Consider the following 22,600-nt stretch of genomic DNA (forward strand, 5'->3'; position numbering starts at 1 on the left):
AGCAGCAGTTCCTCTTGGCGTGGCTGCCCCCAGCAGGTACCGCGGCACCCGGGGCTCAGCTGCTCTGTGATCCCTGTGTGAGCAACTGGTGCTCCCAAGGCCAGATGTGGGTGTCACTCTTCCAGGGTGTGTGTAATTACATCGTGTGGAATTACTGCCACCAAGATGCCAACCCACTGGCTTCCTCCTCCTCCACCCAAGGCACGTTCAGGGGTGCAGAAAATGTAGAGGAGAAAAACTCACTTTAGGTCGGTGCCTAAAAGGTCTCCCAGCACCAGGATAAAAACGCTTCTGTCACCAGGATAAAAATGCCTCCATCACCAGGGTGAAAATAAAATACCTCCATCACTGGGATAAAAGGTCTCCATCCCTGGGATAAGGCACTTCCATCCCCAGGAGGGATTATTCACCATCAGCATTAGCTCCCTGCCAGTGCCACTGGTAGGGCTGGAGCAGTTAGTGTTCACATCTTAATTAGCAAAGCATTTTGGATTTCTCTGCCTGGTGCAGGGAGTGACTGCAGCTGTGCTGGGTTACAACAGAAGAGCAAGAAAAGCCAGAGGTTTTTTTGCCTTGTCTCAAAAGAACCCCCAAATTCTGATCACAACCCTCGTCCCCACCTGCCACGGGAGCTCAGCTCCAACAGGTCAGGGTTAGCTGGGGTGGGAGCCCCAAGCAGCAACTGGTAAATGAATTTATAACCTAATCATGGGGGTTTTTTTCTTTTTTTTTTGTTTTTTTTCCCTCTAACTACACAGGTGTAACACAAGACCCAGGTTCCCTGTGGTGGCAGGGACAAGAGGGACACCGAGCCCACAGGCGCAACGCTCGGCACGCAGGGACACAGGCAGGAGCAGAGAGTGTAAACAGTAACAAGAAAGCTTTGATAATAACAACAAATAAAATAAAAATAATAATAAAAAAAAAATTAAAGGCCCTTTAACAGGCCAAAGAGAGGGAGCACACCCGTACTGGAGTGAAAAATTACCCCACATATAATAGAACGGGGTAAATATAATAATCATCCCTAACCAGAAGGAAGAAACTAGGTACATTCTTTCTCTTGATGGGACACCCGGGAGGTCTCCAGGGTTTCTCCACCCAAAAGTGCATCCCAGCACCAGTCAGAGTGGTGTGTACTGGTTGTCGATGGCTCGGACGTGGCCCCGGCCCCCAGTGTCCCCCTCATAGTCCGAATCGTGGGGCCGGGGGCCGGGGGCTGGGGCCACCCCACTGGGACGCAGGCTCTGAGCCAGCTCAGCTGGGGATGGCACCAGGTGGAAGATCTGCTCCGGTGGGGGACCCGGGGGGGTCTCAGGGCAGGAGGAGCTGGTGGGGTTCAGGTTGAATTCGGGGCTCCAGCTGGGCAGGGGCAGAGGGATGGTGCTGGTGGAGACGGGAGCTGCGGGGGGAGAGGAGAGATGGTGGGTGGGAGGGTGTGGGAGGGAGGTTGGGATGCTCCCAACCCCGCTGTTGAGGTTGGGGCTCATCCTGATCACCCTGGGGAGAGGATGGTGGTTTGGGGCAGCTTCTGCTTTCTCAAAAGAGGAAGTTTGGAGCTTGGGAGTCACCTTTTGTGATGCCCCGATGCCAGTGGCCAAAGGACCTGGCTCTGCCCAGCCCAGGGGACCCACCCTGGGGACCTCCCCCATCCCTGCCCCCCATGGCAATATCCCTGTCCTGTCCCTGGAGTTTTACCTTGGGGCTGGGGGAGGACAACGACGTAGCTGGAGAGGCGGACGTCGCAGGCTGTCCCACACTCCAGGGGGATGGGGAAGCGGTGGAAGTGGTGCAGCATCTCCAGGATGGAGGCGAAGCGGAGGTGTTGGACCCGGCACTGACCCCGCTCCGTCAGCGCCAGCCGGAGGTGCTGCAGGGAGGAGCATGGACATGTCACCCTTCCACCATCCCCACATTACCCCTTCACCATCTCCTTCCTGGAGGAGATGATGATGGGAGGAGAAACAACCCCCCCCCCCCCAAGGAGCAGGTAACGGGGCCACCAACCCACCAGGAGCATCACAGCAGGGAGCAGGCAAGGAGAACATCTCCATGGGGTAGGATGGGGATGACACGGTGATGGGGAGGCTGCTAGAAGGGGTTGGTCCTGTGAGATTTCCCCCCCAGACCCATCCCAGCCCCTCTCCCACCCCTACCTTTGCTCTGCCCTGGAAGTTGAAGGTGAGGACGTACTCCCCGCGCCGGGTCTCGCTCTGCCGCACCAGGAAGACTCCGTGACCCTCCAGCCCCCCCAGCTGCACCAGCTGAGCTGCCTTCACCCGGGAGATGGGCCCATGGAACCAGGGGCAGGAGGAGAGGAGCTGCTCCATCTTCGGCCCCGCCGCCTCCCCCGGGACCCCCGGCGTCACCCCTGACAGGGCACAGGGATCAGTGCCCTGGGGACATGGAGACCTTGCCTGTCACCCCCCTTCCCTTTCCCTCTGTCCCTTGGGTATGACCAACCAGCCTGGACAGCCATGGCAGGGACCCCCCCCCTGCAGTGAGGGATGACCCCAGCACCTCTGCCCTGTCCCCAAGGTCCCCTGAGTGTCCTCACTGCTCACCTTGGCCGAGGGTGTTGGTGCTGGTGGTGGGGCTGGTTGCCACGGGGTCGGGGTGCCGGCACGCCAGGAGCTCAGGGTCACCTGTGTCACACCTGCTGGGGACAGGAGAAGCCAGGCTGAGCACTGGCAGGGGACAGGAGCAGTGCTGGGGGACACGGAGCCCCAGCCCCAGGTTTGGGGACATAGGGTGGGCACTCACCCCTTGTGTGCACATTCCCGGATCTCGGCTGTCCAGGAGCTGAGCTGCTGCTCATCCCCTGCCTCAAACACCACATCGGTGGCATTGGTGACCTGGGGGACATCAGAAAGGGACAAGAGAGCTTCAGAGAGAGAGAGAGAGAGAGAGAGAGAGAGGAGGGGGTGGTGGGGGAAGGGGGGTGTGTGCATCCCCCTCCCACCCACCCCATATTCAGGGGCTGACCCTGATCCCAGAGCATCCCCCCTCCCATTCCCCAAACACCACATCCCCTCCCAGGCTGGGAATAGGAACTGAAACCTGGCGCAGGAGCTCTGGGGAGCCACGTGCATCCCAGAGGGTGGGAAAGGCCACGGGATGGGCTGCAGATTCCCCCCCCCCCCCCGGGTTTGGGCCCTACCTTGAGGACAAAGGTGTGGGGGTTGTCGGGCATCTCGAGGCGCGTGCAGCTCCGCACCTCCCGGATGCTGGAGCAGGAGGTCAGCAGCTTCGGCTTGGAGCCCTGTGGAAAGAAGTGGGTGCTGAACTTGAGCCCTGACATCCTCCTCCCCACACTCCAAAAATATCCCCCTGCTCCACCAGGAGCCACCCCAAGCACAGCAGCCAAGGAGGAAATTCCCGGCTCTGTGGGGAAATACCCAAGGTGGCAAGGAAATACCCCGTGTGGCAAGTCCCCAATTCCAGGAGGACCTGGAGATGTTGGAGTGAGGCCAGAGGAGGCCACAGAGGTGGTCAGAGGGCTGGGACCCCTCTGCTCTGGGAGCCAGGCTGAGTTTGGGGTGTTCAGCTGCAATGGGGAGACCTTAGAGCACCTTCCAGTGCCTGAAGGGGCTGCAGGAAAGCTGGGGAGGGACTTTGGACAAGGGCCTGGAGGGATGGGATGAAGGGAATGGCTTTAAAGTGGAAGAGGAGAGATTTAGACATTAGGAGGGAATTCTTCCCTGTGAGGGTGCTGAGCCCCTGGCCCAGGTTTCCCAGGGAAGCTGTGGCTGCCCCATCCCTGGAAGTGTTGGATTCCAGGCTGGATGGGGCTTGGAGCAGCCTGGGCTGGTGGGAGGTGTCCCTGCCCATACAGGGAGTGGGATTGGATGGTCCAGAAGGTCCCTTCCAACCCAAACCACTCCGGGATTCTACCCAATACCCCCCAGAGCAATGAAATACCCCCCAGAGCACAGGCTGCTATCAGATCTCCTTGGGGGGGCTGAGTTGAGGACCCACCTCAGCCAAAGGGGGTTCCCAGCACAGCAGGGAAACTGGGGTGCAGGCAGGGACCCCCTCCCCCCTGGTTGTGGGGACAGTGGCATCCTGAGAGCTCCCCAGGGCCAGTTTGGGGCTGACACAGCACGTGACAAAACGCTGAGCAAACGCTTCCAGAAAAAGCTGATAATAACAAGATCCCTCCTGCAGTTTTCAGTTCCTCCACCACCCAGTTGGCTGCGGTCAGCAGCACATGGCACCCACTGCCAGGAGCCAGGGTGCCAGGGACATTCCTTGGGTGCAAAATGCCCCTGGGGAACACCAGTGCTGGGTGATGGAGCTGGACACACTCCACGTTCATCACAGAATCATTAAGGTTGGAGAAAAAAAACCCAAACAAAACTAAGATCATCAAGTCCACCCACCAACCAAACTAAAACATGTCCTGAAGTGCAAAGTCCAAACCTCCAGGGATGGTGATTGACCCAGTGCCTGAGCATTGTACCTGACCGTGACCTCCCTGCAGCCAGAGCTGAGCCAGCAGCCCCAACCAAAGTCCAACCAGTGCTGGGCCAGTGCCAAACAGAGCATGAAAAAACTTTGGCTGGGATGCTGACTGCTCCTGGGATCCATCTCCTCAAGGACACTGAGCTGCAGTCACTCAACAGCACTTGCCAACCAAAGCCCATTAATTCCACCCAATAATTTTGGTCCCAACTCACAACAAAGTCACCTCTACCAAGGGCACTCAACAACTCCACGGCCACCCAACCAAACCAGGTTTGGTTGGTTTTTTTTTTCCTCTCTCCTTCCCCCCAGGGCTCAGTGGATTTTGGGGCTGAAAATGCAGTATGAGAGAGAGAGAGATCTCAGCCCTTATCAGCACCAAAAAGGAAGTTCTTAGAAGTCACTCAACAACAGGGTTGATGCCAGCTCGTGGCAAGCCCCGGGCCTGACAGTGACAATATCAGGTCCAGGGGTTGCCACAAGCCTCTGGTGCTTTATTCTGCAGTATTTTTGATTTTTTTTTTTTGCTACTTTTTTGAGCTAACCCATGCCAACCACCCAGCTCGTGACACCCCGCACGTCGCCTCGCTCGCTGGCGTGGGAGGTTTTATCTGCAGCGTTGGTGCTGGCTTCTGAACTTTCCTAGGAAGTGGGAAATTCCAGGAAAAAGGAGTTCAGCGAAGCCCCTTGGCATCCCTCCCTACCTCGGGGGTGGGCAAAGGGAGAAGGAAATGATGTGGCAAAGAGATACGGCACCCGGAAAAAAAAACCTAAACCCTGGGCTGGTTTCGGAGAAGTTCCTACCACAGGACTGGTGCCCCCACCAGCCCCCCCGGAATGCTGCACCTCACCACGAGCTGCTCCAGGAAAGGTGTTTCTTGGTAACCAAAAAACTGCAAACTCAACACCCTGTCTGGTCTCCCAACACCCATCGGCTGCTTCTTGGCAAGTGAGGGGCCAGGGCAGCACCACGGGGCTGGGAACTGCTGCTGGGTGGGCTGGGGGTGATCAGGGTGGGGTGGGACAGGATGGGATCCACAGGGGGGGGATGGGATGCTCAGGATGGGGAGGGTGGGACAGGATGCTTGGAATAGGTTGAGATGCTCCAGGTAGTATGGTTAGGATGAGATTAGATGGGATGGGATGGGATGGGATGGGATGAGATGATGGGATGGGATGGGATGGGATGGGATAAAATGGGATAAAATGGGATGCTCAGAATAGGTTGAGATGCTCAGGGCAGGATACTTAGGATGAGATGTGATGGGGTGCTCAAGATAGGACAGGATACTCAGGATAGGATGAGATAGGATGCTCAAGACAGGACAGGATGCTCAGGGATGGGATAGACAGGGATGAGATGCTCAGGGATGGGATGAGATGCTCAGGGATGGGATGAGATGCTCAGCATTTTGCCCCAGCTCAGCCTCCAACCCCAGCAGCCACCTCAGATCCTGTGCACACAGAGGAAACCCCAGTTCAAGGTTGAGCATCTCCCAAAATCACCTAGGGACACAACACCCTGGGAAGCTGCACTCCCAAGTCCCCAGCACACAGCCACCGCCGTGCCACCACCGTACCACCCCTGGTCCTGGTGCCAACACCAAACCCACCATCCTGGGCTGTGATCTCCAACTCACTGATGCCAGCAGGATCCATACCCCAAAATCCCAGACAGCAGCAAGGCATTGTTGGGGACATCAGGGGACACCTCTGGGGACAATGGTACCACTGACTGTGTGTGGGGTGTCACTGGGAGCACTGGTGGTCACCATGCACCTGGGCAAGGTGGGGTGGCCAGGAGCAAGAGGGGTTTGCTGGCGTCTGCCCAATATAGGAAGGAGGCAGAGGGAGCTCAGAGCTGTGGTCGTGCCAGGAGCACCAGCTGAAGGTCAGAGCAAGGTCAGAGCTGTGCTGGGGCGTTGCAGGAGCTGCTGTGGTTCTGTCAAAAGCATCCCTGGTGGCAGCTCTCACCGTGGCTCCCGTGTCCCTTTTCTTTCCCACTTGTGTTTGAGGGAGGCTGGGGTGGGCTGCCCATGGTGACCCAGGCTGCCCAGGGAGGGGGCTGAGGCTCCATCCCTGGAGATATTCAAGGTGATGAGGTTCTGGGCAACCTGATCTATGTGAGGCTGTCCCTCCCAACCCAAATCATTCTATGATTCCACCTCAGAGGAGTGGGGCAGTGCCCAAGACTCCTGCTGGCAAAGGTGGCAAAGGCACCAGAGTGACAGTGGTGGCACAGCAATAATGGCAGTGGCCTGGTGACAAGGGCAGTGGCCTGGCAGGGACAGTGGTAGCACAGTAATGATGGCAATGGCACAGCACTGCAGGTGGTGTCATGGCCTCCACAGCATGGTGGTGATGGTGGCACAGCAGTGACAACGATGAAGGTGATGGCACTGCAGTGATGGTGGTGGCACAGTGGTGATGATGACAGTGGTATGGCAATGACCATGGTGGCACGGTGATGATGGTGGTGGCACAGCACTGAAGGTGGTGTCATGGCTTCCATAGCATGGTGGTGATGGTGGCACAGCAGTGACAATGATGAAGGTGATAGTGGTGACAATGACAGTGGCATGGCAATGACCACGATGGCACAGTGATGATGGTGGTGGCACAGTGATGATGATGGTGGTGGTGGGTCCAGCAGCCAAGGCTGTGTGGAGCAGGCAGCAAATCCTTGGAGAGCAGTGGGTGCTGCTGCAGCCCCTCCACGTGCCGGGGTTTTCCCCATGGTGGCTTTTTCACTTCCACTCTGAGTCACGCCACCAACCCTCGTGCAAGGTCCCCAATGGATCTGGGCCAGATTTGTTGCTTCTTATAATCACGGAGCCCTCAAGCAAGGGCCAAAGCTCAGGCAGAGCTGCAGTGTCCCTGATCACCCCTCAGCCCCACCAGGGGACAGAGACAGATGGACAGATGACCACTGAGACCCATCCATGGGGCACAGGCTGGGTTATTCCCATGTGAAAACAAATCCCGTGTCCAGAGCCTTGGGGAATTTGGTGAAGTTTCCCAGGAGGATGGAGACCCAGGGCCCCATCCAGGGGATGCCATGGAGGGGAACATGGAGCAAGGTGTCCAGGAGGCTGCACCATGGGTAATCCCAGTGTTCCTCTTCAGGGTCTGCACCGTGGGTAATCCCAGTGTTCCTCCTTGGGGTCTGCACCATGGGTAATCCCAGTGTTCCTCCTCGGGGTCTGCACCATGGGTAATCCCAGTGTTCCTCCTCGGGGTCTGCACCGTGGGTAATTCCAGCATTCACCCCGGGGGACTTTGCAACACAGACAATCCCCGGGTTTGTCCTTGATGTGTTTGCACCACCAATAATCCCAGCCTTCATCCTTGAGGATTTTGCACTGGAGATAATCCCAGCGTGTGTCCTTGGGTGTTTGCACCATGGATAATCCCAGTGTCCATCCTCAGGGATCTGGGTGCCACGTTCCAGCCTCTCTGGTTCACTCTGAAACCTACTGACAGCAGCAGTCAGCATCACCATGGGGTTCCCTGTGCTGGGTCTGTAGGAGGTTTCCTGCCTCTCTCAAGTGAAGAACCACAAGAGGTGACCCCTGCATGTGCAGCTCAAGCCTCCCCAGCCCCCCTCAACCCACCAAGCCTGGAGGGACAAAGGACTTTCCAAGAGACCCCATCTCTGATGTCCCCAAAACCTGCGGCGGGGGACAGAGCCATCTCCAGAGGGCTCAGCAGTGACAAGAGGCACCATTGTGCCAGCCCAAGTGCTGGCTGGAGGGCACAAAGCTCCTTCTGTTCCAAGAGCCAGCAAGCAACAAGAAAAAACACAGCTTGGACCTCCCCAGCCCCCTCCAAAAACACAGCCCCAAGAGCATCGGGTAAATCCATTCCCATGGGGAGGGATTTGGGGAGGGGTTCTGGCTGGAACCCCCCCTCACCCCATCTTTGGGGCTGGCTGCCCCTCCTCCTGCATTGATAAACCACAGCAGCCATGCAGATGAGCCAACACTCCCTCTCCAAAACCCTGAAAATCACCCTAAAACCTTGCAAATCACCCCCAAAACCATCAAACCCTCTGTCTCACATTCACAGGGGGGACTCAGGAAGACAGGAGCTATGAACAGGGTCTGTAAACAGGCAGCACCCACCAGCCCCCTTTTTTTTTTTTAACAAAAATATTTCTTTTTAATTTATTTTAAGCCAAAGCCACTGCTGGGCTGCTTTGATAATTTCCTGGAATAAATAATGTGTGGAAAATAAACAAGGTGTCTGTGTGAGAGCTGGAGCTGGGGACTAAGTCACCCCAAAGCCTGGCCCCATAGGGTTTGGGGGAAATAGGGGGGGGATAGCACAGAACCCCACTGAAGCTCCAAAATTTTGGATTTTTGAGGGATTTTGCATCCCCTGGGATGATTTGAGAGCTCCAAAAGCTCTTCCCCCTACCCCAGGGGGATGTATTTGGCCCTGTGCCCTGCCAGGCTGAAGATATTGCCTGAAATGCTTTTTTTTTTGACCATAATCTCAAGGTGAAGATGCTGATGCCCACCATGGGATCAGCTGCCTGGTGGGGAGGAGTGGGGATCCAGCTGGGGGGGTGATGGATCCCTCCCAGATGAATCCTTCAGCCTGAACAGCCTCTCATAAATATTTACCTTCAAGAGCAGCAGTGCTCAGCCTTGAAACAACCACATCCTGGGCCGTAAAAAAAGATTAAGACCAAAGAAAAAAAAAGAAAGAAAAAAAAGAAAAAAAGAAATACAGCCACCCCAAAACCCCCTCCTCCTCACACCCCTTTCTGCAGGAGGCTCAGGGGGAAGCAGCGTGGTCCCTGAGTGCTTTTCCCAGCCCCTTTTTCTGCAATTCACTTAATATCTCTTTTTTTTTTTTTTTCCCCTTGCCTTGCTCACAGTGCTTCCCAACCCTCTGCAGCATCCCTGCCAGGGATCCATCCCAAAGCATCCCTGCCATGAGCCAGGATGGGGTCACAGTAATGGGGAACCCTCCCCTCCACAGCAAGAGTTTGAATAAAATAAATAAAAATAACTAAACAAACCCTCCAGCCCCTCTCCTCCAGGGGCTGTGTCCCCAGCCTTCCCCTCCCAACCCCACTGAGCTCCATCCCAGCAACACAGTTCCCAAAATAAGAAACTCTGCTCTTCAGCAATTAAGGCTGGGGCTGTGGTTACCCTGCTAAAAGTGTTGGGGTTTTTTTTTTTTTTGGTTTTTTTTTTCCGTGCATGACCAAGGATGGAAAAAGTTGTGGTTAATAAATGACAAATAACCTTTTGTCTCATCACTCTCCCTCCCCCTCCTTCCCTTCCCCGCCCTGGGTGCCCTCACTCTGTGATACCAAAACAGAATTAAATAAATAAAGAAGGGGGTGGAATAAATAGAAAAAGCCACCACTGAAATCTCAAAAAGATTTCAAAGAGCAATGAAAGCAGAGAGGGGATGGGATGCCAGTGGGGTTTGGTGAAGCTCTGGGCACCTCTGGGTGCAGTTTTGCCTCTCCCAAAGGAATCACAGCACAGCCAAACCCACCCAACCCAATGCCATGGAAGGATTGACAGCTCCTGACCTGGGAATGCCAGGAGAGGGATGAATGGGAGAGAGAACCAAGCCCTGGAGATGCCAGCACAGGGATGTGATCCCTGAGGATGCCAGGAGAGGGATGTGGTCCTTGGAGATGTTGGGAGGAGAAGGATAAAGGCCCTGGGGATGCAGGGAGAGGGATGTCAAGAGAGGGATGTGGTCCCTAAAGATACTGGGAGAGGGATGCAGCCCCTGGAGATGCCAGGAAAGGGATGAGGACCTTGAAGACAAGATGTCAGAAGGATGTGGGCGCTGGAGATGCAAGGAGAGCAATGCCAGGAGAGGGATGCAGCCCCTGGAGATGCCAGGGGAAGGAGAGATGGAAGCCCAGGGAATGTCAGGAGAGGGATGCAGCTCTCCAGCCACACACTGTCCAGAGACCAGGAATGAAGCAATGGAATCACTCATGGCTGGACCCCCAGCAGCCTGGGATCATTTAACATTATTATTACAACAAAGAGAGCAAATGACATGGGAGAACCACGGGGATGAGGGCAGGAGCACACGTGGTCCAGCCCACTCCAGATCACAGGATGGGAGACATCAAATGGGATCCAGATTGACTAAAACGTGCCTTTCCCCAGGCCAAGGAGCTGATTGGGACATTCAGATGCTTCCCATCACCAGCAAATTCCTTCTTGCAGGGCACTCACTGATGAAAAAAAATCTACATCTTCTTTTTTCCTTTTTTTTTTTTTTTCTTTTTTTTTCCACAGGAATAAAGGGGAAAAGGAAAGGCTGCAGCAGTGACAAGGACATTTGTGCATCCCACTCAGCACATCCAGTTTTCAATTTCAGGTCACTAAGAAGAGGGAACGTGCTTTGGATTTGAAGCAAAGCACTGAGATGCCAAAGAGGGGGTTTGCTCAAGTCTTTCCCTGGGATAAGGATGCAAATGCAGCTGCCAGAAGCTTCCCAAAATGTGGCCTCTCCAACCCCGTGGGCACAAACTGCAGCTCCCCCTCTGCCACTGCCTCTTCATACATCCTTAAGGTCACTTAAGGCCACGTTTGAGCCACCCCCAGTTGCTTCTGGAGGTCCAGAAGAAGCCAGGATGGGGTCTACAACGCTGGGATGTCCCCAGCCCCATGGCTGGGGAAAAAATCAGAGCTCAGCAGCATGGGACTTGCTTGCTCAGGAGGTGGCAGTTCTCAGAAACCAGCTTCAGGTGAAAGGAAGGGGAAAAAGAAAGAGGAAAAAAAAAAAAGAAAAAGAAAAGAATAAAGTAAAAATAAAAAAAGGAAGTTAAAGCAGTCTCAAGCTGAGCAGAGATAAAAATCCTGCTCCTCCAGGGCTGCAGACACATGAGCTGTGACACAGGCAGGGGCTGGGCGGAAGGACTCTTCCCAGCTCAGCTCGGCATGCTGGGGATTTACAGGACTGGATTTCATTAAAATGCTATAAAGAAACCAGCCCAAATGCAAATCCCATTTCCCTTGCCCTTCCTGTAAAAACATCTGGTCAACAGAACTGGCCTGGGACATTTCCGCTGCAAATCACCGTTTTCAGCGAGTTTAGAACTTGGCTGGGGAAAAGGCCCTTGGGCTTGGGGCTCAGATGATGAACCCCCACCCCCCCAAAAAAAAAAAAGAAAAAAAAAAGAAAAAGGGCTGCCCTAAAACCTGTTTTGTCAGCTTTGGCTTCAATATACTAAGGTGGAGAGGCCTCAGAGCTACCCAATCCTACAAATCCCAGGAGAGTAAGTAGGGTGGGGGAGAAAAAGCCCTTGGGAGAACAGGGAGGATGGGAAAGCATCACCCTGACACTAGACATCAGAGAATCCACCTGGCCTGCACATCTAGAACCATGCCCAGGGTTTCAGTGGCTTCCCTGCACATCCATCTGTACCAGCATTAGAGACACCTCGAGATCCTCCAGCTCCCCAGCACCTCACCCTGGCACCCTCCAGGGTGGGGGTCCAGGTGCCCTGAGCCCACCAGGCAGAGTTCTGGACTAATCACCTCCAAATCCCTCCTTTCCAACATGAAAGTGTTGAGAAACACCTTCCTTGAGGAAAGAGCAATGCCAAACCCAACCTCACAGCAGCTGTGAGCACAGGGATCCCCATCTCATCCAACTGCAGGTCCCAGGGGACCAGCACATCCCTGGGAGCTGGGACACACAGACTGGGCAGTGCTGGTGGCTCAGGAACAGCTCCCCAACCCTCAGCCCTGCACCCAGCACCAGCTGCAGCCACCCAAACAGCAAATGGGATTAGGGCTCTTCAAAGCACCCTTCTCCCTTTGATGCTGGGATTAGGGTGAGAGGCCCCCTTGTAGCCCAAAGGGAGGTTGGGGTGTGGGGAGAAATAAGATAAAAGCTGCAGAAATTGAGTGACTGAGTTCGAGGCTAGACAGGGGGGGCACACGAGGGACTTTCCCCCCCTCTCCCAGGCTTTCCAAGGTCATGGCAAGGTGCTGAGTGTTTGGGGATTGACTGCAGAGCTGCATTTCCATTTGCATCCTAATAGATAAAGGGAAAAGATGAGGGTGCTTCTGGGGAGACCTCGAGGGAGAACAAGCCAGAAACCAGCTAGTGACAGAAGGACCCCCAGGACTATTTTTTTACAGTTTCCTATTTAAAACCATTAATATATAATAATATTTCACACTGATCAACAACATCTTCAGATGAGGAGCAGGTCCACCACCTGGGTACAAGGCAGTGGCAAAGCCTCCTGAGCACCCTATGGCTGGAGGATGGAGGGGAGGGGGCTCCTCCCAGCCTTTCCAGGTGAGTTATTATTTAGTATTTAGCTATTTTAAAGGAAAACAAAAAGAAAACCAAACCCCAAACCACCTCCAAACCATTCTGTTGCCATCACTCTGAGATTCATTCCCTTGCTGAGCGTGGGGAACAGGACCCACCAGCACGGTGCAAGGATTTCCAACCCCTCCCCCCCTGGAATTCAACTGCTGTTCCTAGGAAAGGGGATGGAATAATTCTGCTGTAAAGGAGACAGGATCTGGCCCCGTCCCAGTTAATTAGAAAGGAAGGACCCACCCTTAGAATATTTGCACAGGAAGCAATTTACTCTGGAGAATGGCGAAATCCAGCGAGGAACATCCCACCCCCCCTTCCCCAGAGCTGGCTGAGAACCCCTCCTGCTTGGGGCCACGGGGGACTTGTAGGGATGGGGACTCCCCAAAATACCTCCACGGGATGGAGTTCTGGAGCAAACAGCAAGGAAGAAGGTCTTGTTTGAAATGCCTCCAGCCCAGGGGGCAAAGCTGCAGGGAGAGGGAGAATGTGCTGGGCTTGAGTCCCAAGGGGAGGGAAAAAGAGGGAAAAGGAAGGAAAAAAAACAGGGGGGGAAAAAAAAAAAAGAGGACAAAGCAGCGTTTGCAAGCACCAGACCATGCTGGCATCGAGCACTGCTGGGAGCCCCAAAACAACTTCCCTGTGCCCTGGGATGGGGACACATGCTCCCAGAGGGACAAACAAGCCCAACCCCTGACCCAAGGGAGCAAACCAGGCTTTTACTTTCAAGATTTTACAATTTTAGCGTTGTTTCTTTTAAAAAAAAATTAATAATAGGGTTGTTTGACAGAAATAGCTGGAATGGAGCCGTCTGCTCCCTGGCCCCAGTGCCGGGGCCAGAAGCAAATGCAGCCCCGAGGCAAGGACAAGGCTCCTCCCAGGCTTCCTCCTTCCCAAGCACAAGTTAGTCATCAAAGTTAAACAAGCACACACAATAAAAAAAATTAAAAAAAAAAAAATCGAGAAAAAGAAAGAGAAAACCCAGCCCATCACGCCTGCCCTAAGAGCTGCCATGTGGAGGAACTGTCTTTTTGAAGACTAAACCCGGCAGCTCCCCCCCTTCACTCGCATCCTGCATCAGCTCCGCTACAGCCGCTGCTCAAGCACCGCGGTACCTCCTGGGGCAGCTCCCGGGGCAGCTCCCGGGCTCTGCCTTTGCAGCCACAAAAATACTTATTTAAAAAAAAAAAAGAACCAACTTAAAAATTCAACTGCCTTACAAGGGAACAGAGGAAGGCACGGAGCCAAATTTCTATTTCCCTTTTTCCTTCCTCAGGCGAGCAGATGCCCTTGGCTGATGAAGCCATGGAGAGGGACAGGGGGAACTTAGGTGGGGGCAGGGAGAAAAAGGAAATTTGGGAGTCCTTAGTCCCAGTGACACCTCCATGCTATGCTGGGATGGGTCCACAGGGCTGGAGATGAAGGGTGCAGAGTCCACCAGCCCCTGTCCTCTGCTCTGTACCATGGGCAAGGCTGGAGCTCTGCTTCCAGCCCAAAAAGCCACGTCTGGGGACCCAGCAGGGAGAAAGGCAATTGCATCAGGAACGACTGCAATAATCAGTGTTTACATCACCCCTGGTGCATGGTTACAGCACCTTTCAACCCTCAAACATGAGCCCATGGCAGTGGCTCAGCTCTTCTTGCCAAAGGTCTTAAAGAAGGCCCAGCAAAGGGACTGCAGCAAAGATGGACAGGTGCTGGGCTTCCAGCAACATCCCAGCACCTGAGGGGGCTCCAGAAAAGCTGGGGAGGGACCTTTGACAAGAGCATGGAGGGACACGATGAAAGGAATGGCTTTAAACTGGAAGAGCAGAGATTTAAGCTTGACATCAGTAAGAAATTCTTCCTTGTGAGGGTGCTGAGCCCCTGGCCCAGGTTGCCCAGAGAAGCTGTGGCTGCCTCATCCCTGGTGGTGTTGAAGACCAGGTTGAGTGGGACTTGGAGCAACCTGTGCTACCAGAAGATGCAGCTCTATGTAGAGAAGTGATCTTTAAGGTCCCTCCAACCCCAACCAGTCTGGGATTCAATGATGGTGACAGACTCTTGCAATCAGGGACACACCATGGCCCCGCCCTTCCCATGGGCTTTGCCAACATCCCCGACCCACTGCCAAGGGACCCACAGCATTGCCTGGGCCAAAACACTTGAAAAATCACCCTCGGCTCCTTACCTTGGGTGGGTCAAAGAGCTCCAGCACGTAGTCCTCACCGTCAGCCATCCCTGCTCGCCGCAGCACCAGGCGGCACCGCTGCCAGCGTGTCCCCACGTCCAGAGAGGTCTCATCCAGCAGCCCGTACTTAAGCAGCCCCTCCTTGCGCACCTCGGGGGGCTGCTCCCGCGGCAGCCCCCAGGGCAGGATGCGTTTGCCCAGTCCCGGCTTCAGAGCTGCCGTCGCCTCCGTTGTCACCTCCCCGTCCCCGTCCCCGGGCAGGGTGTCCGAGGAACGGCGTCGGAAGAGGCTCCGCCAGCTCCGGCGCAGTTGGCTGAGCGAGAACGGTCTCCGCGCCGGCCCCACCAGCTCCTCCGAGCTCCAGGACTTGCGCAGCCCCGTCGGGGTGGCCTCGGGGACGCGGCTGGGCTGCTCAGGGTGAGTGGCTACCTCCGTCTCGGCTTTGGTGGCCACCGTGCCCAAGGAGGCGTCGGTGTGCCGCCGGTGCGTCTCCCGGTAATCCCGCACCGGGCCGGCGGGCAGGATCCGGAGCTGGTTCATGGCGAAACATTCCTTCACCTCGTGGCAGAAATACTGCTGGAAGAGGTCGGTGAACTGCACCGAAAAGTTCTCTGCAGCCAGGAGGTCATGGTGCGGGTGCTCGGTGGCGAAGCGCAGGTAGTGCCGCGCCAGCTCCTTGGCGGTGCTGATGGCGTGGAGCTCACAGAACTCATGCCAGCCCCGGGGATGCGCTGGCGTTCCGGCCGGCAGAGCCTGCCCGTTCATTGCCGTGGCTCCAGCGAGGCGGCCGCGCTGCAAAGCAGAGCACACGCACATCAGGGCAGCCCCACATCTCCCCCCCGCCCCGCCAGCCCCACCTGGCAGGGCCGTGCCTCAGTTTCCCTGCCCGGCATCTATAAGCCCCCGCTGTGGCATCTCACACCCCCGTCCCCACCTGGCAGGGCCGTGCCTCAGTTTCCCTGCCCGGCATCTATAGCCCCCGCTGTGGCATCTCGCACCCCCATCCCCACCTGGCAGGGCCGTGCCTCAGTTTCCCCACCTGGCAGGTGGGGTGTGCGGGCAGGGTGTGCGGAGCGGGGCGGCTGCGCGGCTTCCTGCCAGCACAGCTGCCGGCAGCTGCCCGGCGGCCCGCGGGGACGCCCGGCCCGGCCGCATCCGCTCTCCTCCTGCCAAGCCGATGGGTTTCCCTCCAGGGATCTATTTCAACGGAGCTGATAAAACCGGAGTTGGGGCGGGGGCGGGGGGGAAGGGGACGGGGAGAGGAAACAACATGAAAAGCTGCAGAAATCCAGGGACGGGGATGCTTCGCCGGCCAGATCCACTCAGCCTGGGGAGAAGCATCCGTGCCACCGGTGTGACCAGGGATGAGCCCGTGTCCCTTGGGGGGGAGGAGGGGTGCTGGGCTGCCGGCGGGATGCCGGGGGGCCATCAGGGTCCAGCAAACCCCATCGTATCTTTGCCCTGAGCAGATTTAGCTGCGAGGCCAATCTGAGAGCACCCATGGCCCGGCAGCCCCGTTCCTCAGGGGCAGCCCGGCTGCACCAGGCTGCTCAGCACCAAACCCCGAGCTCACCCCGGTACTTATCGGGGCTTCGCACCCCGCTCCGACAGGAAATATCAGCCAACCCCCCGGATCCTGCCACCGGCACCAGCAGCTGCCCAGCAGCAAACCCCCGGCTGCTGGGAGGGGAGGAGAAGTGTTTGCATTTGTCAAGGAGGAGGAAAAAATTTCAATAATAATAATAATGGGGTAGGAGGAAGGGAACGGAGCGAGGCAGAGCGCTCCAGCGTGGCGGATCTTGTTTGCAGCCGGGCGGGTGATAACGCCGGGCAGCAAACCTCTATCTCTGCCCACCCGCCGCCCTTCTGAGCACGTCCCGTGAAGTTTCGAGGGGAGGGGAGATGTTATCTGCCCCCCGCCAGCCCTGGCTTCTCAGAAGAGACACCCGAGGCTTGGGGACGGCCGGAGCGGTGGCAGTGCTGGGCGTGCGCCCGCCCGTGGCCCTGTTAAACCCCACGTTGGGGCCCCCAAATCAGGGCCCCCCCCCCCCGTCTATCAGTGCCACCGCCCTGTCCATGACTCAGCATCCTCCCAGCACCCAGGAATCGCCGCCGACACCACCAGCTGAGTGTCCAAAAAGCAGAGGACACCACTGAGGATGGCTCCTGAGGAGGGCAGGAGATTCCCAGGACAGGGAATTCACCATCCAAGTTTTCAGGCTGCCTCCATGCCAGCTTTGGGAGAGGTTTACAGCGTGGGAAAAGGCACCTCTGGCACCAATGGGCTCTTTCCCACCAGCACCACAGCGATGGGAAACAACGGCGTGCTCCCAGCATGGAAACACCTATCCCAACACCTATCCCAGATGAATCCACACCTCAGCTACAGCAAGCATCCAGCTTCTCCACCTGGCTCCAGGTTTCTGCATGGATACAAGCGCCAGCTGCTGGGTGGGCTTCTCCCTGCTCCAGCCCTCTGTGCTTCAAGATGCTGGAATTCACTTTCCACGTGCATCCCTTATCCCGATACGCTCCCAACAAAGGGCTTGTGGCTGTCCCGTGGGTCACCACTGAGCTGAAGGACTTGTCACAACAACAAATTCCTGTAATTTGTGCTGAATGGAGGATCCAACCCACCCTTGGACACACCACAGGTGGGCTGGGGGGGCTACTGTGTCCCCCCTGACCACTGAAGAGCCCACTCTGTCTCAGAGCAGTTTTGGGGTGCTGGAGCTGTTCTGGGGTGCTTGAGCAGGAGCTGGAGGACAAGCAGAAGGGGAGGGCCTGGTGCTGGGCTGGCTTTGATGTGGGCTGGGGCAACGAGCCCCGGCTTGCAGAGGACCCAGCCCTGCAGGTTTCATTAAACTCTTGCCCAATTTTGGTGTTTGTGGCAGCAGGTGTCGGGATGGCAACCCTGAAACCACAGCTTGGAGCTGGCAGTGGGTTATTTGTACCTTGCTGGTGGCAAAAAGAAAAAAAAAAAAAAAGAAAAAAAGAAAAAAGAAAATCCTAGTCAATGGATTTGTTGTTTAATTTCACTCAGAGGAGTCAGCAGCACCGGGGCAACACCAGGAGCCAGCACCACGGCTCTGCCACCAGCTCCTGGAGGATGAGTGGTTTGGATCCCACCAACCCTACCATGGAAAACACCTCCAGGACCTGGCCTGACACCTTCCCCCTATGAAACAGTCACACGAGGGGCTGCAGCTGCGTGGGATGGGCACCCTCCAGCACCCAGCACTGCAAACCCGGCCTCAGAGGGGACATGTCACCGAGCAGGGACCGTGTCACCGTGCCTGGTGCCAAGTGAGCCCAGCTGGCACAGACAGGAGCATGGGTGTCCCCGGAGCACATGCAGTGCATCCGACACACCGCGATCTGAAAATGAAACCGGCCCCGAATCTCTGTGCCAGGAAAACACACGCCAGCACCCTAAATAGGAAATTCTGATTTATGGGCTGGCTCTCCCTGAAATGACTGCTCCCCCAGCCAGGAGGAGAAGCAGCCGGTGGTGTTTTTCAGCTCCTTTTTATAAGTGTGAAAGCTATTCCGAGTTCACCCCCAGGACTATTTGCTGTGAAGTGAGGGGCTGGGAGACGCCCTCGCCGGCCCTGCAGCTCCGGGTGGCAGAAAGACAAAGTTCCCACAATCCCAAGAGCGGGAACATTGTTCCTTCCCAGGATGTCCTCCATGAAAAGAGCTATTCTGAGCCGGCAGCAGCCTTTCTTGGCAGGGCCCTGCAGCCTACTCCGAGGCAGCTATAAAAGGCTGAGTTACAATGAACAGCACTTTCAATGGCAAAGCATCCGGTGCGGGGGGCTGGAGGGGGATGAGGGTCCCTGGGGAGGGTTCAGAGGGAGGGAGTGGGTCCTCAGGGTTGGACTTGCAAGGGCTGGGTGGTGTGGAGGATCCCCATGGGATGGTGCTGCCCTGCAGCCCCTCTCTGCATCCCCATCTCCTGGGAAGTGGGGCAGCGGGTGCTGGAGGAGCAGCTGGATGCCACCCCAGGCTGAAAGCATGGAGAGGTGGCCAGTTGGGAACAGGGATGCAGCTGCTCAGCCTGATGCAGGATGAGAGGTGGGGAAGGGTCCAGCTGCAGCCCCCCCTGATTCAGGGTAAGGGGGGGAACAGTGGAGAACACCCTGACTTCACCCTCCTCCAAGCTGGGTCATAACATGACGTGTTCACATCATGTCCCCTGCCCCAGGCATGGCCACAGGAAGTCCCATGAAGTTTTACTGCTGCCTCTTTTCCCCTCCAGCAACCCAATATCACCAGTGGGATAAATATTGCTGATTTACCCCTCGAGCAGAGAAGAAAGCCCCAGCCCACGCACCCTGAGGACTCCACGGGAGGTAAGGAGGGCTCCTCTTCACCCCCAAAAAACAGCACCCACCTATTTATAGAATCACTATTAAAAAGCTGAGACCATTTGTGCCCCAGGCCACCACAACCCGCAGAAGAAACTTCCCAGCACTGCCCAGCTCTTCTCTCTAGGAGCAGCCCCTCTGAAGTCATGTGGATTCTCTGGGGTCTTGTACAGGGTGATGGCGCAGCACTGTCTCTCCCTGTGACCTGCCAGCTGTTTCCACAAAAGCTGGAAGACCTCAAGGATCTCAGGACCTTCTACCCTACCCCCCTTCTTCTGCTGAACTGAACCAACAAACTCAGAAGTGACAGAGGAGGGGGTCAGAGACCCCACTGCACGCTGACGTGGGCTGTTTCCTTAGGAAATGGGGTTAAATGCTGGGAAGTTTGGGGGGAGGGAGGGAGCTGAGTTTGCTCTCCTATCCCCCACTTTCTCACAGGACATACACACCCCTTATCTGACCACCCAGCACACACAGCTTGCTATATTAAAGGCCAGAGCTGGCCTGAAGCTACAGCTCTGTGTGGGCTGAGCAGTGCTGCATGCAGAGCTCTGGGGACACAGTCAGTGTTACAGCACTTCAAATCCAGGGAAAAGCCAGACACTCGGCTTCCCCCATCACCCCACCAGGACAGACAGGATGGATACAGCCCACCCTGGACTTATCTCAGGACAAACACAAGCTCCAGGCTTGCTTGGAGCTCACCAGGATGAGCCTCTGCAGCCAGCCCGGCTCCTCTGAGACTCTCTCCCTGCTCCCCTTCACCCCAGCACCCATCACCGTGGCATCTGGCACCTTGCAGCCCCATTTCCATCATATCTCCCTCTCCTACACCCACTGCCTGTGGGGAGAAGCCCGGCAGCGGGGTGGCCTCTTTCAACAGGGTTTGTTTTGTTGCATGAAATGAATCGCTGCAGTGTAGGCGTGGGAGAAGCCGGGTACAGGGAATGTTCCCGCAGGAGCAGCCAGATGGGGGTCCCTGGATTCAGCTATGGGGGACACGGGGAGGGTGGCAGCTGGCAGCTCAGCCCCCCACCACGGTGGTTTCCCCCAGGGCTGGATCGGGCCCTTTCTCCTCGCTGTGCAGGCGACACCACAAACCCTCTTGCACTTTCACTTTGTCTCACCCGCTGGGATTTGTCCCCGAGGTTTTCACTGTGCCAGGGTCAGTCCTGGCAGCCCCACGGGGAGGTGAGGGGGTGGGAAGGTGGGGTTTGCTCTGGGTGAGGAGGGGGCAAGGGCCCTCAAAAGCTACCGCCACTTGCACCCAGATCTCTCTGGTATGATCCAAGGTGTTGGCAGAGCCACTGCCCACCGGGCTCTGGTAAAACCAAACCAGATCATTTTCTAGGCAATAATGACATAAAGGAGAAAATAAAAGCAGCATCGGGGGTGGGGAAAATGCACAGGGAAAAGGTTCTCCTCCAGCCAAAGCAAAAGAAATCTGATCAAACAAAGTGAAACCTCTCAGCAATTTCACAGGCCTTTAAACTCCAATCCCGTAGCATATCAGCAAAGCTGGGTGGCAGCCGGGGACATGTGAGAGCAGGCAGTGCCATGTCCCCATACCAGCCACCTCTGGCTGCTTTTCCTACCTAAGCACAGCAACCCGAAAACCCCCTCGGGGCCAACCAGCCCACAGCTCCAGCACATCTTGAATCTATTTGCAACAACAATATCAAAATCGCAACTCCACAACTCGTCCCGGTTTCCTTGACAGTAAATCCCAACCCGGGCAGCAGTCACCAGTGGTGTCATTGTCACCAGCAGAGCCAGCAGGGTCCGGGCTCTCTCTGCAGGTGACCTGGCTGGGGTTTGGCAGGAGCGGGCACGCTGGCAGGGCAGGGGATGCTGACCGGTGCATCGGCCTCGTGCTCCGAGTCCCGGTGCTTGCCAAGCCAAGCAGAGCCTGCCAGCCAACAAAGTCTACGGGGAGCAGAAAGCCAGAGGAGCAGCTCAGCAAGCTCCAGCTGGCACCTCTGCTTGGCACTTGCGGCGGGCAATGGGGGCTGAGGACAAAGGGGCAGTGGGGTGGGCAAGCAGGGCAGGGTAGCGCTCCACAAGGGTGGTCGAGGAGGGTGGGCATCACCCCACTGGGTGCTGTGGCCTCCCGGAGGAGCCACCCCCATGGTGGAGGCTGCAGGGGTCTGGCAGGGAAGAGGGACAGGGCTGGCTCCAGGCACGTTGCACCCCTGGATTATGGATCCCCAGGATTAGCGTGCTAGGAAAGGGGAAAGCCTGAGGGGGACAGGGAGCTCAGAAGGGGGAGTATTGTGGGGCAAAAGGGAAAGTGAAGGTCCCTTGGGTTGGAGGCACACACAGGGACAAGGAGAAGCCCGGGGGAAAGGGGTATGGAGAGGATGGGGGTCCCCGGGGGCGAGGCTGGAAAGCCTGAGGAAGGGGTGCAGGATACGAGTGTCCCCGCGCACAAAGGGGGTGCGGGGCTGGGTGGGGAAGAGCTCCGGAGGCTCGGGGCTGCCGGACCAGGGAGCTCACCCTGCCCGGGCGGGGGCGGGGGGTCCCAATCCGGTTTCTCCGCTCAACCCCCCGACACTTTCCCTTTCCAGCAGCCGCTTTCCCGGGGCCGTCCCGGTACAGCCCGTCCCACCCCAAGCCCGGTTCAGTCCGGTTGCGCACCCGCCGTTACCTGCAGGAGAAGGCGGCCGGGGGCCGCTCGCCCATGGTGGAGCGCGGCGGAGCGGCCGGGGACAGGACGGGACGGGGAGGTCGGGACGGGGCGCACGGTTCGGGACGGCCCGGAACGGCACAGCACGGCTGAGGACGGCACTGCACGGCTCGGTAGAACTCGGTTCAGGCAGGAAACCGAAGCAGGCAGCTCCGCATTTCCGCCGAGCCGGAGCCGCGGCGGCGCGAGGCGCGGACCCCGGCCGGGGGCGGAGGCTACGCGGGGGTGGAGCGGAGGGACTGACACGCCCGCCTTTCTGCCTGTCTGTCTACAGTCTGCCTGTCTGTCTGTTTGTCTGTCTGTCTGTCAGTCGGTCGGTCGGTCGGTCGGTCGGTCTGTATCCGCCCGTCCCGGCAGCTGCGCGGGTGCGCACCGTTCCCCGCTGCCCCTCCCCGCCGCTGCTTTTATCTTATCGCATCCGCGCCCGCGGAGGCAAAGGCATAAATAGCCGTGCTGCGCGCGTGGGGCTGGGTTTCTTTCTTCTTTTTCTCAATTTTTAATTTTTTTAAAAAGTTTTTTCTGACTTTTACAATTCTTTGCTCTCTGGATTTGAGGGTGTCCGAGCACCGCAGCACCTCCCCC

General features: G+C 56.8%; 1 protein-coding gene across 4 annotated transcripts; it reads right to left on the reverse strand.

Moving 5' to 3' along the window:
- Window positions 1-734: 734 nt before the first annotated feature.
- On the reverse strand, window positions 735-22,264 carry SH2B3 (SH2B adaptor protein 3). Of its 4 annotated transcripts, none has more exons than XM_030460286.1 (8): window positions 21,980-22,264; window positions 14,963-15,754; window positions 3,161-3,262; window positions 2,764-2,855; window positions 2,565-2,659; window positions 2,157-2,371; window positions 1,699-1,870; window positions 735-1,402 (listed from the first exon to the last, which is right to left on the reverse strand). In XM_030460286.1, the coding sequence occupies exons 2-8, from the start codon at window positions 15,725-15,727 to the stop codon at window positions 1,125-1,127; spliced, it is 1,719 nt and encodes a 572-aa protein (XP_030316146.1). In that variant the 5' UTR covers window positions 15,728-15,754; window positions 21,980-22,264; the 3' UTR covers window positions 735-1,124. The 4 variants fall into 4 exon arrangements, with proteins under 4 accessions (XP_030316146.1, XP_030316145.1, XP_030316144.1 ...); XM_030460285.1 differs by lacking the exon at window positions 2,157-2,371 and adding an exon at window positions 2,012-2,088 and having other exon boundaries at window positions 21,980-22,061; XM_030460284.1 differs by lacking the exon at window positions 2,157-2,371 and adding an exon at window positions 2,012-2,091 and having other exon boundaries at window positions 21,980-22,061.
- Between the last annotated feature and the right edge of the window lie 336 nt (window positions 22,265-22,600).

This window comes from Calypte anna, chromosome 15 (assembly GCF_003957555.1).
Source record: "Calypte anna isolate BGI_N300 chromosome 15, bCalAnn1_v1.p, whole genome shotgun sequence".
Classification (NCBI taxonomy): Eukaryota; Metazoa; Chordata; class Aves; order Apodiformes; family Trochilidae; genus Calypte; species Calypte anna.

Excerpts from the sequence above, each read along its gene's own strand:
- SH2B3 (XM_030460286.1), bottom strand. The coding sequence starts at position 15,727 with ATGAACGGGCAGGCTCTGCCGGCCGGAACGCCAGCGCATCCCCGGGGC. Across the intron at positions 3,263-14,962 it reads AGCTCTTTGACCCACCCAAG|GGCTCCAAGCCGAAGCTGCT; the intron begins GTAAGGAGCCGA and ends TTCTTTCCACAG. Across the intron at positions 2,372-2,564 it reads CACCAACACCCTCGGCCAAG|GGGTGACGCCGGGGGTCCCG; the intron begins GTGAGCAGTGAG and ends GTGCCCTGTCAG.